This window comes from Lepus europaeus, chromosome 3 (assembly GCF_033115175.1).
Source record: "Lepus europaeus isolate LE1 chromosome 3, mLepTim1.pri, whole genome shotgun sequence".
NCBI lineage: Eukaryota > Metazoa > Chordata > Mammalia > Lagomorpha > Leporidae > Lepus > Lepus europaeus.
In genome coordinates, this window is record NC_084829.1 from 135,774,528 (window position 1) to 135,792,894 (window position 18,367).

Below are 18,367 nucleotides of genomic sequence, written 5' to 3' on the forward strand. Positions count from 1 at the left end.
GTAGACGAGTTTCAGGAATGAATCAACAAATGAATATCATGTTCTATGATCTTTGCCTTATGTGCTTTGAGACCTTTTTTTTTCTGCTAAGATTGAAAAGTAACTATTTAATGACATGACAGTTTTTGAACTCCCCGTGTTTTGTCTGAGATATTGTATTAGCCAACCATGATTTTACTGTAATCTCTGAGTGAGTATGCAGAGAAGTGGTATATAAGCAACAGTACATAGGTTAGCTGAATTTTACTGTTTTTCATCTTATTGTTTTGGTCAAACTGCATTTTCTAAGCTTTATGATACGCTAAACACACATTCTTTTTATTTCTTAAAAAAAAAGGATTTTTTAAGTAAGAAATAATAAAAGGCTAAGTGTTTCTTTGTTTTCAGGTAATAAAAGGTCTTCCACAAATGATTCAAACTGCCTCAGTGGATATGGACAGAAAAAAGTAAATCCCAAATGATTACATCCTCTAAAGGACTAGATTGCAAGGAATCAAATTAACAACTTTATCTTTGCAACTCTGGTTCTATGAAAACAGACTTTTAAAAACCTACTAAAATACTTGCGAATACCTAGTTTCTAGAAAGCCGCTTACAAAAGTTCTTGTGCTCCTCTTTCTCTCTTGCTCTCTACAACAAATGCATACTGTATATTGTATAAGCCTATTTCATACTATATATTTCATACTGTATATTGTATAAGCGATTTCATTGTGAAGCAGGTTATAATAGATGGCTTCTGTTATTCCTTCAAGATTCATGCCTTTAACAGGGCAGAGGATTCTAAAAGACTTCCTTCCACACAGGCTATGGTCAAATACGATGTTGCAGTTAAAATCCACCATTTTTAACAGACTCATACTCATCTCTTCATCATTTTTTTGAGAGGTTATTATGTAGCATGCAGTGGAGCAGGCTCTGAGAATGTGAAGACAGTGGTTCCTCTTGTGTTTCAACCTTATGGACGGGGATGAATTACTGTTAAGTTGCTAAGTGGGAGAGCGGAGGAATGGACAAGGGACTGAGAGCACAGAGGTGGCCACCAACACTGGTTGAAAGCAATGCTGCCCATCAAAATGCTTCTAAATTTACTTATAATAGGCTATTATTTGGGATCTAAATTTTCCACAATTGAAACAGTTCCTAAAATGTTTTTACAACTGACAATTCTTTGATTTATATAATAAGCTCAGTGCTTCTGTGTATATCCTGGCTTTAAACAATTATAAAAAATAATGTGGTTTTCTTGGGAGATTTTTATCTTTATAGGAGGAAGAAAGGAGGAAATAAGATATTTTCATGTACTGCCCTTTGCATTTAAAGCAAATACAGAGTTTGATGTTATTAAAATCTATGTTTACTTGTGTTACTGACTTTACAAAGTGCAACTAAAATCATAACATTCTTTCTTTTACACTACATTAACAGTAAGAATTCCTTCTGGTTCAACATTTAATTCCTCTGTTCAAGATCTGTTATTACATATAGCCCTGTAACTTACAGAATCATTTTACTGGATATCTAATTGCTTCCCTTATAAATTATTGCATTTCTAATTATAACATGATTATTGTAAGCTGGTAGTTGTATTTTTCTAGCTTCTAAGCACTTAGCAGTTACCCTGCATCCTATTCTTCCTCTAACATTTGCTATGTGTAGAGAATATTCAAGGGCTTATAATATTTTTATTGTATTTTACCTAACATGACATCTCCCTGCTCCAGCTAATGTTTAGAGACTGTGTGGATATAGTAAACATTTCAGTTCTGCTAGCTGGCCTGGGTGTGTTTCAGGGCCTGTTAGTAATTCCATATTTGCTTGGCATATTTTATATATCAAGTAAAACTTATATGTGTTACTAATAAAACTGTATGAAAGGCTATTTGAGAATGTGTAGTAGATTCAAGTCTCATAGTCAACCAAATGGAAGGGTATCTACCTTCATTCTGTAAATCCATCAACTGGGTATCAAAATATAATAAAGCATCTACAAATCCCCTAGAGTACACGGTTTTCTCCTCTTGTTCATTTCTTTTCATTATCAATCATCACTCATCATGCTACTCAACTGAATGTGTGTGATGCCACATTACTGCAGAAAATAACTAGGCTTCCCTTCTGCAGTCTGGTTCATGAACTTCAATTAATTATCTATTGCTTCATGCTTTGCATTATAGTTTCATTTTATCATTTGTAAATGTTGATATAAAATATAGAGGTACTATTTTCAATTTACAGGTGAAAACAATAGATACAAAAAAAAAGGTACATTATTTGTTCAGGTCAAACATAGAGTGGTGACAGTGCTTTGTCCAGAACTTCAGGACCCTAAACTGCTACTCCAGTCTTCCTTACCACACTGCTATCTGTTTCTAATCATAATCTTTGTTCTTGGTTTACTCTGAAAAGCACTAACATCAGTGTACCAAAAAATACCTTGATGAGGAATTCAGGGCTCTGGTTTATACTCAAAGTCAACAAGATAACTAAGTTTTCCATATGCTCAGCTCCTTGAATGACATAAACTTTAAATCCAAGTACCCATTATGTGAAGAATATTAAAACACACTTTAGGACATGACCAAGAAAAAGGTTGCTTTATCACATCTTATAATGTGGCATTTCAGAGAGGACATTTGGCCTAGAGATCAAGATGCTACTTGGGATACTTTGCATCCCATACAGAGTGCCTGAGTTCAAGTCCTGGCTTCTTTCTCCATATCAGTTTCCTGCTAACATACAACCTGGGAGGCAAATGGTAATATAAAGTAGTTGGATCCCACCAAGATTGAGTTCCTAGCTCCTGGCTTCAGCCTGATCCAGGACCCCAGCAGGCATTTAGTAAGTGAACCAAGGAAAGGGAGCTCTCTCCCCTTCTCTCCACCATCTCTCTCTCTTCATATATATATATATACATATATATATATTTGACATATATATGTAAATATGTATGTATATATATTTGACATACAAGTCTCTGTACTTTTGAAATAGAACATAAAACTTTTTAAAAAATGTGGTGCTTATACTTGCTACTTTTTTCTACTTGGCCTCAAATAAATATTTAAAATACTTCTCTACAAACAATTATATTTGTTACATCATAATCTTATCCAAGTATGGTGATTACAGTATCTGAAACTCAGATAACTATACACAAAACTGGGCCAATAAAATTTACGTCCAGGGGTTGTTATCTTATTCAAAAAATATTGTTAAACTAGTTACAATAAAATCTAATGCTACGTGGGACAGTGTTGTGGCATAGCGACTAATAATGTTTGTGTTGCTGGCTTCTCTTATGGGTGCTGGTTCATGTCACAGCTGCTTCAGTTCCAATCTAGGTCCCTGCTAATGGCCTGAAAAGAGCAGTGGAAGATGGCCCAAGTGGTCCCTGCCACCCACGTGGGAGACCTGGATGAAGCTCCTGGCTTTGGCCTGGCTGTTGAAGCCTTCTGGGGAGTGAACCAGCAGATGGAACATCTCCTTCTCTTTCTTTCTCTCTGTCTTTCCCTCTATGTAACTCTTTCAAAATAAATATATATATATATATTTTAAAAATAAATTTTAAAAATCTAATGCTATATACTAGAAGAAAATTTATATTTGGAACTATATTGAGAAAATGATTGCTTAGTACATTACAAATATAAATTATCCCAAAATATTTAAAAGAGGAACAATTAATAATAATGTAAGACAAGCAAACTTCCTTTTACTCTGAAGGGCTTCCTCTGAATATTGAAATTGAAATCAAACAACATGTTTCATCATAGGAATATTCAGTTACCTTCTTAATTTAGGTTACTTTGTGATACAGGAAATACAAAGAATAAACAAGTAGGATTAAAACAGCTTAATCCACCAACAGCACGGGCTCTGCAATGTAACAGCCTGGAATCATATGGTGGCCTTATCATCAAATTACTCTGTTCCCATATGCCTCAGTTTCATCATTTGCAAAATGAGGATAATAATGGTACTATCCCAAAGGGTTCTGGAAAGGCTGCATGAGATAATTAATATAAAATGTTTCTTTTTTTTTTCTTTAGATTTTTTATTTATTTATTTGACAGGCAGAGTTATAGACAGTGAGAGAGAGAGACAGAGAGAAAGGTCTTCCTTCCGTTGGTTCACCCCCAAAATGGCCGCCATGGCCAGGTGCCTCCTCCTGGTCTCCCATACGGGTGCAGGGGCCCAAGTACCTGGGTCATCCTCCACTGCCCTCCCGGGCCACAGCAGAAAGCTGGACTGGAAGAGGAGCAACCGGGACTAGAAACGGGCAACCACATGGGATGCCGGCACTGCAGGCAGAGGATTAACCAAGTGAGCCATGGCATCAGCCGGCCATAAAATGTTTCTAAGAGGGGCAGACTGAGAGTAAATCCTGGGTAACTGTTACCTACTCCTGCAACTCTTAATTTTAGCTTCAAATGGATACCTGATGATGACTTCCATTCTATATTTTTATGAAATTTAAGTAAAAAATTCTATTCTTCAGGATTTATAATCATTAATTCAAATATTTATTTGTACATCAGTAATATGGGTGCTATAGGCTTTTAGTCAATAACCAAGTTACATGAAAAAATTTTATGAGAACTTAAAGGTACATATAACCCTGAACTCTGGTAAGGCAAGTAATACTGTAAAAAAAAAAAAAAAAAAAAACAAAAAAACTAGCAACAGTGGTGATGTAGGTAATCATTAATGAAGACAAATTCCTTTAATAAAATTGTGTCAGGGGTAGAAATTACTTTTCATTTTGACTAATGTTTTTCCAGAGGTTTAATCGACTACTTAAGAACCACAAAGGATTGGAAAAGAGCATGGTAATTTGAGAGTGAGTCCTAGGTTTCACAGCCCAGCCCACTTGGCACACAATAGATACGTGCACGAGGAAGATTGGTCTTGCCTAAGACCCTGGGACTGAAAAATACTCCCCAGTTAACACCAGTTTAGGAGACATACTGCCACCTAGTGAAAAAATAGGCTCATTACCTGGGATTATTAAGCAACACTGAGAACTATATAAAATACTACATGCATATTCATTACGTGTCAGTATTCAGGCTAGGTACTTGTGATAAAATGATGAACAAGCCCCCATCTTTGCTTCCTACAAAGTACAAAAAATATAAAAGAATTATATAAGCACAGAGAAGCATATAGAATATGTTATTGTAGGAAAAAAGAAAAAAGGTTTGATTATTTAAGATACTTCAAAGCTAAGATTTCAGGAAATCTACCGAAAACACAGATTAGTATAGTCAATAGGGACATGGATTCAAAGACCTGAAAGAACTGATTTAAGTTCTGGCTCCTGTAAAATGGAAGTGATAATAGCACTTATCATACCATTATTGTGAAAATTTAAAAAAATACAGCATTGGGAACATAGAAAGTGTTGTCAGTATTATCTATAAATATTACTAAATATAGAACAGCCTCCTAGGGAATGAGATAGGCATACTGATTAATAACAAAACACTGATTGCTAAAGCTTAGCTTCATAAAATTAATTCAGTAGAAGCCGTTTTTGTGACTAGTACTCTGTTATTATGGGAATCCTAAAACTACATTATTTGTGGTAGTCTGTGACTAAATTTTGTATTACTATATGATTAGCCTTTCAACATCAGGCAAATAAAACTACCTTCTGAAAGTAAAAATCATATTTCTTACTAAAAAAAGCAAAAAGTCAGTAGCATGAAAGACCCAAAAGACCACAACCTGTCCATGTGCTTAACAGGGAAAGATGCTTGCTGACTCTTCACAGATTCTGCTAGAACTGAAAGATGGATGATACATTTAGCTACCACTGTGGTCTCATTCACAGCTTACTTAACTTAAAAAATGAGCTTGGTCCATTTTCCTTGAAAATTGTTAGAGGTTCTTATAAATACTATTTCCAAATCGCTTAACTGTTATGTATCTTTTGAATTTTATAGCATTAAAAATTTATATAAGGCTACATGCAGACTTTATTTTCAGACAAGAAAGTGTGGGCAAAAACTGTCTTAAAAATAAATTAGAAGGCAAAACTATAATGGATTGGTAATAAATATCATATTCAATGAAAAATTTAAAGACTATTTGACTTCATGAATTTGGCCTATGTTTAATGAGTAAAATATTTAGAGTTGTGAAGTAACTTTTCATTTTCTTACAGATCTATACCATTCACAAGAACTATGCCAAATCTTTTATGGCTTCAGGTTACCGAACTTCTTCCCAAACTTCTTCTTTAAAAAAAAAAAAAGGCAGCAGAGTTGGGAAAATGTATTGAAATATTTTGAGTTTTGTTTTGTTTATAAATGTGTGTTAGTATGTCAAAAATCATGTTCTAAATACATTGCACAAAATAATTTTAATTTCATGTGTATATTATTTGAATATTTTAATTTCTAAAGCACCCATGGCAATCCTTCCTTTTCTCTACTACCATAGCACAGACATGTAACATTATGGTCTTAACTTTATGTATTTATCTTCTAATACAATTGACCCAGAAAGGCACACACATTAATAAAGGAAAAGGCCAACCTACACAGTGAGAGGAAAAACAAGCTTTTTTCAATCCCATTCCATATAGAGATGCTTATCAGCATATTAAAATTGTTCCTATAAAGTCAAGTGTGGACTGGTTGGGAGAGGCTGGTAACAACCCCTTTTAGCTTTGTTTGTTTTAATAGTGCTTATTAATTTACAAAGCACCTTCATAGTCTCTGACTCATAGTATCCTCACAAACAACTCTCCTAAGCAGGACAGGTGCTAGTACTAAGAGTATCTTTTCACAGACAAGGAAATGGAGCTTTAGGAAGGCAAGTGTAAGGCCACTAAAAAACAGAATGAAGCCTAAAACCCATTTTTTTGAACCAACATATCTGCTCTTTTTTCTATACTTCTAGAGTGAGCTAAATGTCTACTGGCTAAAAAATAAATTGGCAAACCTAACCACCCTGGGCTAATCCAATGATGAAATCCTGTCACTGACAAACATAAAGGTTTGAAGAAAAAAGATGGAGTGGAACTTTAATTTACATATGTAGTGAAAATTTCAAAAGCTTAAAAAGTAAATTAGAAATTGAATGAAGACTGTTGTGAAAATTCTTAAATGTCTGAAGAAATAAGTGTGCTATTTCCTGTGTAAGAGTTCCAATGAGGAAGTCTTTTAGGTGCTATAATTCTCTTCATCTAATGAAGATTTAGAGTGAGTACTAAGAATCGTTTCAGGTTACACGTTAAAATCACACACCAGCTTTGGACACTGGCTAACTGGAGAAATCCATGCGTCCTTTCATATAATCAGGCAGTGTTTATTTCTCTTAACATTTAGTTGTAATTGGTATAGTGTTGCTTGACAATTCCACCATTAGTAATACTGCTCTATAAGTGAGAATGTGGTGGTAGGTTTTATTTTCTCTCTGGAGAGTTCTTTAAAATAAGCTAAGTCTCAATTTTATGCATTATTTTCTAATACAATTCACCTGGAAATACATAATATAATCCATAATATGATGAAAAATTTCATGTTTATAAAACTGTCTAAGAACTTAGCACTTATCACAACCATTAAACCAATGCAATTTGTATTAACTAAAAAAATTTAAGTACTCATGTTTAATTGATTTAAAAGAATTTGTCCAAATAGTTCTACATTTATGTTACTTATCTATCTATGTATTTATGCACTTAAAAATTTATAAAACTATATATGCCATCTTAGCTTAACAAAAACAATGATAATAAACTGGTAACTTTGGGATCCGCATGGAGGGAAGGCCTATACTTCGGGAATGGAGAAGTCCCTACCTGTACTTGGGGGGAAGAAAAGTCCTTGTCAAGGTCCCTGTGGGTGCCTAAAGGTCAACCAATGAGGATCAGACCCGCCTCTACCTTTAACCCCCATGCCCTGAATCTATAAAAGGAGCCCTCCCAATTTCTGACGCGCAACTTCCCTAGCCCCGGCTCTGTTGCTCTGTTGGGGCCATGGAACCTCGCCCGGGAGCAGAACCCCAATAAAAGCCTGTGAATTAATTGATTAGTTTGCCTGGGAAGATTTGTTATGCGCCAGACACCTTGCATAAACATCATAAAAAATCAGACTCATAAAGACATTTTGTCTTTGTATAAAAATTAATATGTAAAGAAAACAGAATTGATATTTTGAAAATAACAGTAACATTAACATAATGCAGAACAATGAAATTCTAATTTCAGAATAGAAATAAAAGAAATATATGAAAAATGGCTTAAATCCATATAATACTTAGAATGTCATACTATATCTGACAGAACAAAGAAATAAGCCTCAGACATTCTCATTCATTGCCCAAAAGATAGATAAACATTGAAATTTATTCCTTACCCTTGGATCTCAGTTGGGTCTCATAGCCTATTGCCTTTATACCCCTGCATTCTTTCCCAGGTTCCCAAGGCCCCACCTGGCCACCTGAAAAAGCAGTTCCAGGAATTCCCCTCCCACCTGATGGCCCCTTACACCCATCCCCATCCCTAACTCTCCTAAAATATAAAAAGGCCCTGGCCATGGGGTTGGGGGCCTTCTGCCACGTGTTCTATCAATGTGCTCGTAGGCAGTTGGTCACCCACCTCTAAGAATTTATTTTCTCTGAATAAATTTGGTCTGGCTGTACATTTGTACACTGCCTCCTCTCTATTCTATGCCTCCTTTCCTAACATTTTGGTACCCCGTGTGAGGAGGCACCAATTCTGCCCTGTTTTCTTAACAATGTCTGGAAAATGTATACAAAATTACTTCCTTATTATTTCCCACAATGATAGGACGGTATAATTTTAGAATTGAAAGAGAAATTAGATTTCTAATTGCAAGTGCTGTTTTCACTGACATTTCATTTTTTGCCTAACTTTTCATGTTAGGATACTCTCAAAACAACATCATATGAAAACTATGTGCCTTAGTAAACAGAAAAATAGAAAAAGAAATTAAGTAAACTGAAAACATTAAAAATTCCAATTATATAGTTTTTTTTACATTTTAAATTTAGCTAACATATTTATAAATGATTTTAGGTGAATTTTATCTATTTAAATTGATATACAAAAGTAATGACTACTTTTCTGTGAGTCCAACATAATAGCTCAATTATTATACTTTTGCTGATATTTATATTTCATAGTAATTATGCTTATAGAAAAATAAAATGCTGTACTACAATTATAATAATACAATTGATTTAATCTATTCGAGTCTAACAGTATATTCAAGAAAGCTTTGTTAATACAAAGGTTGACAGATTTCACAGAGCTCATGGCCCTTGGTTCAGTATAAACATAAAGGTTACTGTAAATATTCTTTACTTTTCAAGCAGTGGACTTACCATGGAAATCATAAATGTACAGAAGAATTGGCTCATTCTGCCCAAATGCACAAAAAGCAACCATATTTTCAAATGGATGGTAAGAAATGTCCCGAACTGGTGACTTGAATGGCAGGTCAGAATACACTGCTACTTGTTCCCCTACATAAAATTGGAGATATAACAATTGGTATTGTATCAGATATTTCTCATTACATGATTATACTGCAATTTATTAGAAATATTATAGTAATGATGAGGCACACATTATTTACATGAAAACCTTAAACTTACATGTATTTGAGTACAATTCTATTAAATACTTGTATTTCTTTTTTTTTTTATTAATTTATTTGAAAGGCAGAGTTATAGAGAGGCAGAGGCAGAGGCAGAGAGAGAGAGATCTTCCATCTGCTCGTTCTTTCCACAAATGGCCGCAATGGCCAGAGCTGGGCCGATCCGAAGGCAGGAGCTTCTTTCAGGTCTCCCCCATGGACGCAGAGGCCCAAGGGCTATCTTCTACTGCTTTCCCAGGCCTTAGCAGAGAGCTGGAAGTGTAGCAGCCAGGACTCAAACACGCCCATATGGGATGCCTGCACTGCAGGTGGCAGCTTTATCCACTACACCACAGCCTTAGCCTCTACTTGTATTTCTTTTGCAATCTGTGGGCCCTCCTCTTTCTATATCTTCATCTAGTATATTCAATGAGGATATCAAGGCAGAAAATAAAGACTAAAAGCTTTGAAGGAAGTAGAGAAGTGAACTGGCTGAGACATGAGAGAGGCAAGTAAACTAGCTGAAAAAGAACTGAGTAACACTAGGTGAAGAATCACAGAACTTAAAAAAGATGGAATTCTATAGGAGGGGAGATATGGTAATATTCTTTCTTTTCTTTAAAATTCCAGAGGCTGTTTGAAGTGTCATGTGTGTAAAAGACACCTGCAAGTAGGCTAAAACTCGGCAAAAGCAGAGGCCTGTGGAACATTGGAAAAATGTGTCAGAAGAAAACAAAAGCAAAGAACCTACCTTCACTAAATGAAGGCTTTAGAAAAGTGACTTCATGTTTCTGAACTGAGGTGAAAGTATCAAAACACAGCTCAGGGGCAGGCCTTGTAGTGCAGTGGGTTAAACTGCTGCTTGAAAACTCACACCCCATAATGGAGTACTGGGGGTGGAGTCTTGCCTCTGCTTCTGATCCAGCTTCCTGTCTGGGAAAACAGCAGATGGTGGCACAACTGCTTAGGCCCCTGTCACTCTTATGGGTGACCTAAATGGATTTCCTGGCTCCTGGACTTGGCCTGGCCTGGCCCAGCTGTCGTGGGCATTTGGAGAGTAAACCAGCAGATGGATGATCTCTTTTATTTGTCTTTCAAATGAATAAAAACAAATTAAATTAAAATAAAAAAGCACAATTTGGGGAGAGGGAAAACCCCTACATGAGCTGACTAGTCAAAATATCAAAAGTACAAAACAAGAGAATAAACAAGGTGAAATCAAATACTGCACATAAAGAAAACTGTATAAAATTTTCTCAATTTCTTGTTTAGAAATGTTCACGTAGTTTTAGCTTCTTTTTTGAAAAGCAAAGATGAGGCAAAAGTGAACTTTCCAATGTAATAGTTAAAATTATTGGGGAAAAAAATGAATTGCAGTAATTCTGATAAATTGTCAGTTAAGCTTCAGATATCAAAAACTTGCACAAGAAATGTTTTAGTTACTAATCAAAATATGGAATCATGGAGATGTTTAACCACTTGTCTACCTAGGTACATTCCAAGTTTGGCTGATAACATTTGTACTTTGCATTATAGTTCTCATTAAATACTTCTCTAAGATCAGCAAGATATCACTGTAGACAAAGAATAAGTTTTGAATTTTAATGTGAAATTACAAATCCATGAAGACATTAAAATATGAAGAACAGAATTTAATGTAAGTTTAGACTATAGCTGAATTCCACAGAGGGCTTCCCAACAGTAAAAAAATATATATAGTTGAAAACTTAAAATCAGAATTTCCTTGAGAATTATTCCAAAAATGTCAGTTTTCATACTTCTTCAAACACCTAGTCCTCCCAAAAAATATTTTTAAAGGCCAGTAAGCATTTACCTGTTTCTGGGTTCCAGACATATACTATTCCATCCTCACTCCCAGCAAAGAGGAAAGTCCCACACGGAGTCAAAGTACTATGGATCTTCTCCCGGTAATTGGCGGCACCGACAAACTTCCTTGCTGCTAATCTATAAACAAAAGGTATTTTCAGAGGTGAACTATCATAACCATTTAAAATAGTGATTGAAAAACTTTTTTAAAAAATTTAATTTGCACTCAACAAACAACTTTTGAGAATGTTCACAGGGGGAGACATTCTATAGCAGAACAAAGAAGAGACAGTCCTAGTGCTCAGGGAGCTTATAGTTTAGAAGAAGCAACATTTCAGTGTAAAACAGAAGATGGGTTTAGAAAACAGCACAAAAGAAAAACAGAAAAAGTACTTTACAGATTTAAATAAGAGATTAATTCTAGCTAGAGAGAGCATTTGAGTTGGCAACTAAAAATTGGGTAGAATTTTTATAATCTTGCATTTTCTTCCATCTGATGCATTTTAAAAATCACAAAAGAAATAGCTCATTCTTGAATAAATATTAGATAAAGTGTATTGCTCAATCACCTGTGACTATGGTACACCATCTCCCAGACTTTTTCACTTAGGAATAAAAACCTAACACTAGGTCAGTGCTTCACATGGGTCAGGTGAGTCTATCACCCATTTATTGATAGGGCATTAGATACACCACTCTGTGTCTGCTTTTCTTCACTCAATAATACATCATGAATAATGGACCTCCATATCAGAAAACACAGATTACACATTATCATTTTAAGGCATATATAACATTGTAAGAGATGTTCTATTATGTACAACAGTTAGGATGTTTCCAGATTTCTCCTACCATGAACATGAATATTTATTGCGTGTGTGTGTGTGTGTTTTATATTTGCACTGCTTTACATGTATTTTCTTAACTTAAATTCCTCAACTTGGGGTACTGGGTCAAACATTCTGGAGTCCTTGTGTCGTGCTCTGCATGTATTAGTAGTTTATTCCCTCACAAAGCCCTATGAGTATTGTATTTTATTTACACCATTTGAGAGAAGGTGAAAGAGTCACAGAGAAGTTAACCAGCTAGCAAGGTGATGGAAAGGCAGAGTCAGATGTTAAGCTCTATGTCCCTTGAGCCCATATGTGATCTCAAGCTATATCACACTGCTTAAAAGGGAAAAACTTAACTCCTAAACTTGGCCTTTTAATTTGGTTCTAATTTCTATTTGTTTTTTAAAAAAAACTCTGTTTTCCTTGTCAAGAAATCTACACTGACACAGACTACCTTGAACTACCTTGAACACACATACACATATCATCCCAGTTCTGAACTAAAAACTTATTTTCTGCACTACTAAAATACCTTAATTTTTGTCTAAATTCTATTCATCCTTCATGACTGAACTCAAATGCTAGACTCAATAGAGCTTTTAAGAAGAAAATTACATTATAGATGTAAGCTTTCTTGTTTCCATGAAAAATGTAATCTTTCTAGTATAGATTTATATTCATTAAAAAACGCATATCAAATATTTGCTACTGGGTCCGGTGCTGGGGCGCAGTGGGTTAACACCCTGGCCTGAAGTGCCGACATCCCATATGGGCGCCAGTTCTAGTCCTGGCTGCTCCTCTTTCAATCCAGCTCTCTGCTATGGTCTGAGATAGCCGTGGAGGATGGCCCATGTCCTTGGGCCCCTGCACCCAAGTGGGAGACCCGGAAGAAGCTCCTGGCTCCTGGCTCCTGGCTTCAGATCAGTGCAGCTCTGGCCGTTGCAGCCATCTGGGGAGTGAAGCATCGCATGGAAGACCTCTCTTCTCTCTGCCTCTTCTCTCTCTGTGTAACTCTGACTTTCAAATAAATAAATAAATAATATTTGCTATCTTCCTGGCATGGTACGGATGCTATGCATAGAAAAAAAAATGAGCAGATTCCAGTCCCACAAGAACTTTTTTTAATTGTTATTTTGGGCTATTCTTATCATTCCCCCTGTAGCACCACTGCCAGTATCTTCAACTACTGAAGGGTTTAATGGTTAGCCTTAAAAAAGACACCTGTATAATTAAACTAATACAGGTAACCCATTTGACTTTCTAAAAACAACAAGGAAATATAATAATATAGCTTTCTTTCATTTGTTTCATAGGAACTAAAACAAAAACACAGTAGAAGTTTGTGCTGCTTTTCCAAGAACTGTTTCTGCCTTTTACATTAAAAATATTTCCTTTCATATGCTTTATATAGAAAAAAAGAAGAATGCATTAATCAAAAGCCTTCCCTTCAGTTACAATATGATATCATACTACTGTACTATAGCACTATCACAGAAATAAAAGATAGTCCTCACTGTTGAAAGTAAAAATGTCTTTTAATTATAAAAATAAAAAGCAAGTGATCACATTTCAACATCAGAGATGTTCAATTTTGGCATCAGCCAAGTGGCTGGTTGTCCTATGAGCTGTAGGATACTCATCAATACCCACTACATCTCTACCCATTAGGCACAGCATCAAAAAACATCTCCAGATACTTCTAGCTATCCCCAGGGAGGCAAAATTGTCTAGCTGAGAACCACTGCTACATTTTATAAATATAAACTAATGTACTACTTATTCTATGAATACCTCCTTTACATTAAAACTAAAATATACTTACATTCGAAGATCCATAATTCTCAAAGTACTGTCTTTGGTGTGGATTAACAAACGTTTTCCGTTGGGATGAACCTCCAAGTAACTTATTGGAATTCCCTTAAATTCAGTTTCTTTAATTTCCTAAAACAATAAAGAAAAATATCATAAAATAATTCTATGAAAAAGTGTGTCTAATTTTAAGCCTTTTTTAGAGTATGAAATTACTTTTAAAGTGTTATTTTTTGGGCATGGGTTCGAGTCCAGCTGCTTCCCTTCCGATCCATCATCCTACTCATGGCCTGGGAAAATCAGCAGAAGATGGCCCAAGTCCTTGGGCCCCTGCCATTCACTTGGGAGACCTGGCTTCAGCTCAGCCCTGCGCTGGCCATTGCAGCTATCTGTGGAATGAACCAGTGGATGGAATATCTCTGTCTCTCTGTCTGCAATGCTGCCACTCAAATAATAAAACTTTTTTAAAAAAAATGGCATTTTCAATTCTTCTATATAGAATGCTTTAAAGTTATTAGCAAAATGATTCCCAAAAACTTCAGTTTAGGGTTGACAATAATGCTGGTGGATTGCATTTTCTGTGTTCTTACATAATGTTGCATTTAATCATATGAATTCCTGTACATTATTTACTTTCCCAAAATATAGTGAGTGTCAGACAAGAAGCACTCCCAACAAACGTATCCTCTAACATTTCATTTTCTGTTTAGCATTATATAACAAAATTTCTAAATTTTATAAATTCAAAACTAAGTGTAGAATTAACTTTTCCAGTTCTACTCCAGTTTCAAATTCTTTCTTCATACATTTATTTTTTATTTTTTATTTATTTGACAGGTAGATTTATAGACAGTGAGAGAGAGAGACAGAGAGAAAGGTCTTCCTTCCATTGGTTCACTTCCCAAATGGCCGCTAGAGCTGGCGCTGTGCTGATCCAAAGCCAGGAGCCAGGTGCTTCCTCCTGGTCTCCCACGCGGGTGCAGGGACCCGAGCACTTGGGCCATCCTCCACTGCCCTCCCAGGCCACAGCAGAGAGCTGGACTGGAACAGGAGCAACCGGGACTAGAACCCGGCGCCCATAGGGGTTCCGGCGCTGCAGGCGGAGGATTAACCTAGTGTGCCACGGTGCCGGCCCCTCTTCATACACTTCCACTTGTCTTGAAAAAGACATTATAGACATCATATTCTGAAATGATTTAGACTGTAATTTTAGGTGGGTTTTCTTTCATTGAGGTTGACAGTAATTTGGGAGCAGCTAAAAATAATATCTAACTAATGATGTCAGGAAAGACATGAACATTGAAGTAGAACTTGCCTTCTACTTGTGTAAGAGGAATTACCAAATGAATTACCAATGAATTAAACTGTACCTTTATCTTGTATCACATACAAAAATCAACTCAAAATGGATAGAAGCTCTACAGTTAAGACCAGAAACTATAAAACTCCTAGAACAACAAGGGAAAAGCTCCTTAGGCATTGTTCTTGGATACGACTTTCTGAATAGCACACCAAAAGTTCGGAACACAAAAGCCAAAATAAACAAATGAGATTAATGTTGAACTTCTTGAAAAGCTTCTGTACAACAAAGGAAACAATCAAGAAAATGAAACGACAGTCTATAGTATGCGGAAAAGTGTTTGTAAACTATAAATCTGTAAGGGATTAACGCCCAAAATTTATAAAGAACTCATACAACTCAGTAGTGGAGAAACAAACTCTGCCTTTTAAAAATTAAAACACGAGGCTGGTGCCGTGGCTTAACAGGCTAATCCTCCGCCTTGCGGCACCGGCACACCAGGTTCTAGTCCCGGTTGGGGCGCCGGATTCTTTCCCGGTTGCCCCTCTTCCAGGCCAGCTCTCTGCTATGGCCCGGGAAGGCAGTGGAGGATGGCCCAAGTCCTTGGGCCCTGCACCCGCATGGGAGACCAGGAGAAGCACCTGGCTCCTGGCTTCGGATCAGCGCGATGCGCCGTCCGCAGTGGCCATTGGAGGGTGAACCAACGGCAAAAAGGAAGACCTTTTTCTCTCTCTCTCTCTCCACTCTGCCTGTCGGAAAAAAAAAAAAAAAAAAAATTAAAACACGAGCAAAGATCTGAATAGACATTCCTCTAAAGAAACCATGGAAGTGGTCAACAGCAGCTACAAGGGGCAGGAGGGAGAGGAAATGGAAAATGCCGGCCAGAGGATTAAAAAGGAGAGTGAACAAGTCTGCAGTCTAATTTGCAATCTGAGGGTTACAGGAGATAAAACTGCTGTGAGGGCTGGCTCTGTGGTGTAGTGCTGGCATCCCATACGGCTGCCGGTTCGAGTCCTGGCTGCTCCACTTCCCATCCAGCTCTGTGCTGTGGCCTGCTAAAGCAGTAGAAGATGGCCCAAGTCTTTGGGCCCCTGTACTTGTGTGGGTGACCCAGAGGAAGCTCCTGGCTCCTGGCTTTGGATCAGCGCAGCTCTGGCCATTGCGGCCAATTGGGGAGTGAACCAGTGGATGGAAGACCTCTCTCTTGCTCTGCCTCTCCTTCTCTCTCTGTAACTCTTTCAAATAAATAAATAAAACTTTAAAAATGAAAAAAAAAAAAAAACCCACTACGCATGGATTTCAAAAATGATTAAAAAAACTACTGTGTATTTAGGATTTAGACAAATGTGGTAGTTTTGTTTTTGTGTTTTATTTACTTATTTGAAAGGCAGAGAGACAGAGAGAGAGAAGGAGAGGTAGCTTCCCTTCCTGGTTTGTATCTCAAATGCCTGCAACAGTCAGGGCCAGGCAGGAGCCAGCAGCCAGGAACTGCATTCTGGTCTCACACGGGAGGAAGGGGCCAAGCCTTTGGGCTATCATCTGCAGCCTGCCAGGTGCATTAGCAGGAAGCTGGATCAGAAGTGGAGTAGCTGGAACTTGAGACAGACACTCCAACATGGGATGTGGGCGCCCCAAGCAGTGGCTTAACCCACTGTGCCCACTCCAATTTTAGTTGCCCTTGTCATAAAAACAAAAAATAGGGCAACTCTGTGATAGGATGGGCATGTTAATGTATTTCATTATGGTAACCTTCTTATTGTCTGTAAGTACCTTCATAAGATCATTTTGTATATGTTGAATATTCTTAATGAAATTTATTTTTTACACTAAACAACTGCTGAAAGTCCTTCTTGTTTGGATTACCAGGGGTAGAAAAAATTGCAAATACAAAATTGCTTAGGCTCAGGTATAAAAAGTCAAAGAAAGTCTGCCTTAGTCTGCAGGCAGAATTCTGAATCAGCCTTCCTCTCCCTTGTGGATTCCTTATTGCCTTTTGCTCCCTTCACATACAGCTGGGGTGGGGAATCTTTTTTCTGCCAAGGGTTATCTGGATATTTATAACATCATTTGTGGACCATACAAAATTATCAAAATAAAAATTAGCTTGCCATATAGATTTATTGAATTTTGAGTCCCACCTGTAGTTTCCTTACACAGTCAGACCAAATGATTTCACGGGCTTTATCGAGTGTGTATGAGCTTGCTATTCCCCACCCCTGACCTAGAGGGTCTCCTCTTCAGAAGGAAGTGGGCACCAGCTGAGGAAAGTTATAGTCCTGACATCAGCAGTGGAGCCCCCTGACATTGAATAGCAGTATTTTTAAAAAGTTACAGAAAATACTGAAATGCTGACACCACAGATGAGGATTTTAGTGAGCTGAACTACAAGCAAATTTGGGGAAGCACTATTGGGGATCTGAGCAACTGAAACAGATGCAAAAGTGCAAAGTCAAAAACAAAACTTCCTATCAAATGCTAGGTATAAATTTGAGACATTTGATGGCAGATTTAGTGTTTGCAGTATCTGATGATTTCGATATTTCTTTATCACATCCATGGTCAAACTAAAAATACTTGTTTTGAAGCAGGTGTCCTGGTGCAAGGAGTGTGTACAACAGCACATGAACAGTTCTCCTTAACAGACAGGTAGCACAATGGCTCTCCCCATGCTGCTGGCTGAATACAGCCAGATATGACCACAGTCACTAGGTCTGTCACATGGCATAGGCTACTGAAAAGACATTTCTGCTCATTTCCTAGATTGTCATTTCTGTCTCAAGAAATGGCCAGGCTGAAAACATGCAAAGTAAATCTGCCTCTTAGTTAAGTATATTAAGGCAAAGAAATGTGATTTTGGGGGGCTGGTGCTGTGGTGTAGCAGGTAAAGCCACCGCCTGCAGCACCAGCATCCCATATGGTGTTGGTTCGAGTCCTGGCTGCTCCACTTCCAACCCAGCTCTCTTCTATGGTCTGGGAAAGCA

The 18,367-nt window shown here is 37.0% G+C and overlaps 1 protein-coding gene across 5 annotated transcripts in view; it reads right to left on the minus strand.

Annotated features, from left to right (window-relative positions):
• AHI1 (Abelson helper integration site 1) overlaps window positions 1-18,367 on the minus strand; it is a 222,181-nt gene that overhangs the window by 137,688 nt on the left and 66,126 nt on the right. For all 5 annotated transcript variants that reach the window (XM_062186803.1, XM_062186804.1, XM_062186801.1 and 2 more), the window contains 3 exons: window positions 14,100-14,218; window positions 11,452-11,582; window positions 9,364-9,504 (listed from right to left, as the gene is read on the minus strand). In XM_062186803.1, the coding sequence (XP_062042787.1) occupies window positions 9,364-9,504; window positions 11,452-11,582; window positions 14,100-14,218 (391 nt within the window). The remainder of the gene's footprint in view (window positions 1-9,363; window positions 9,505-11,451; window positions 11,583-14,099; window positions 14,219-18,367) is intronic.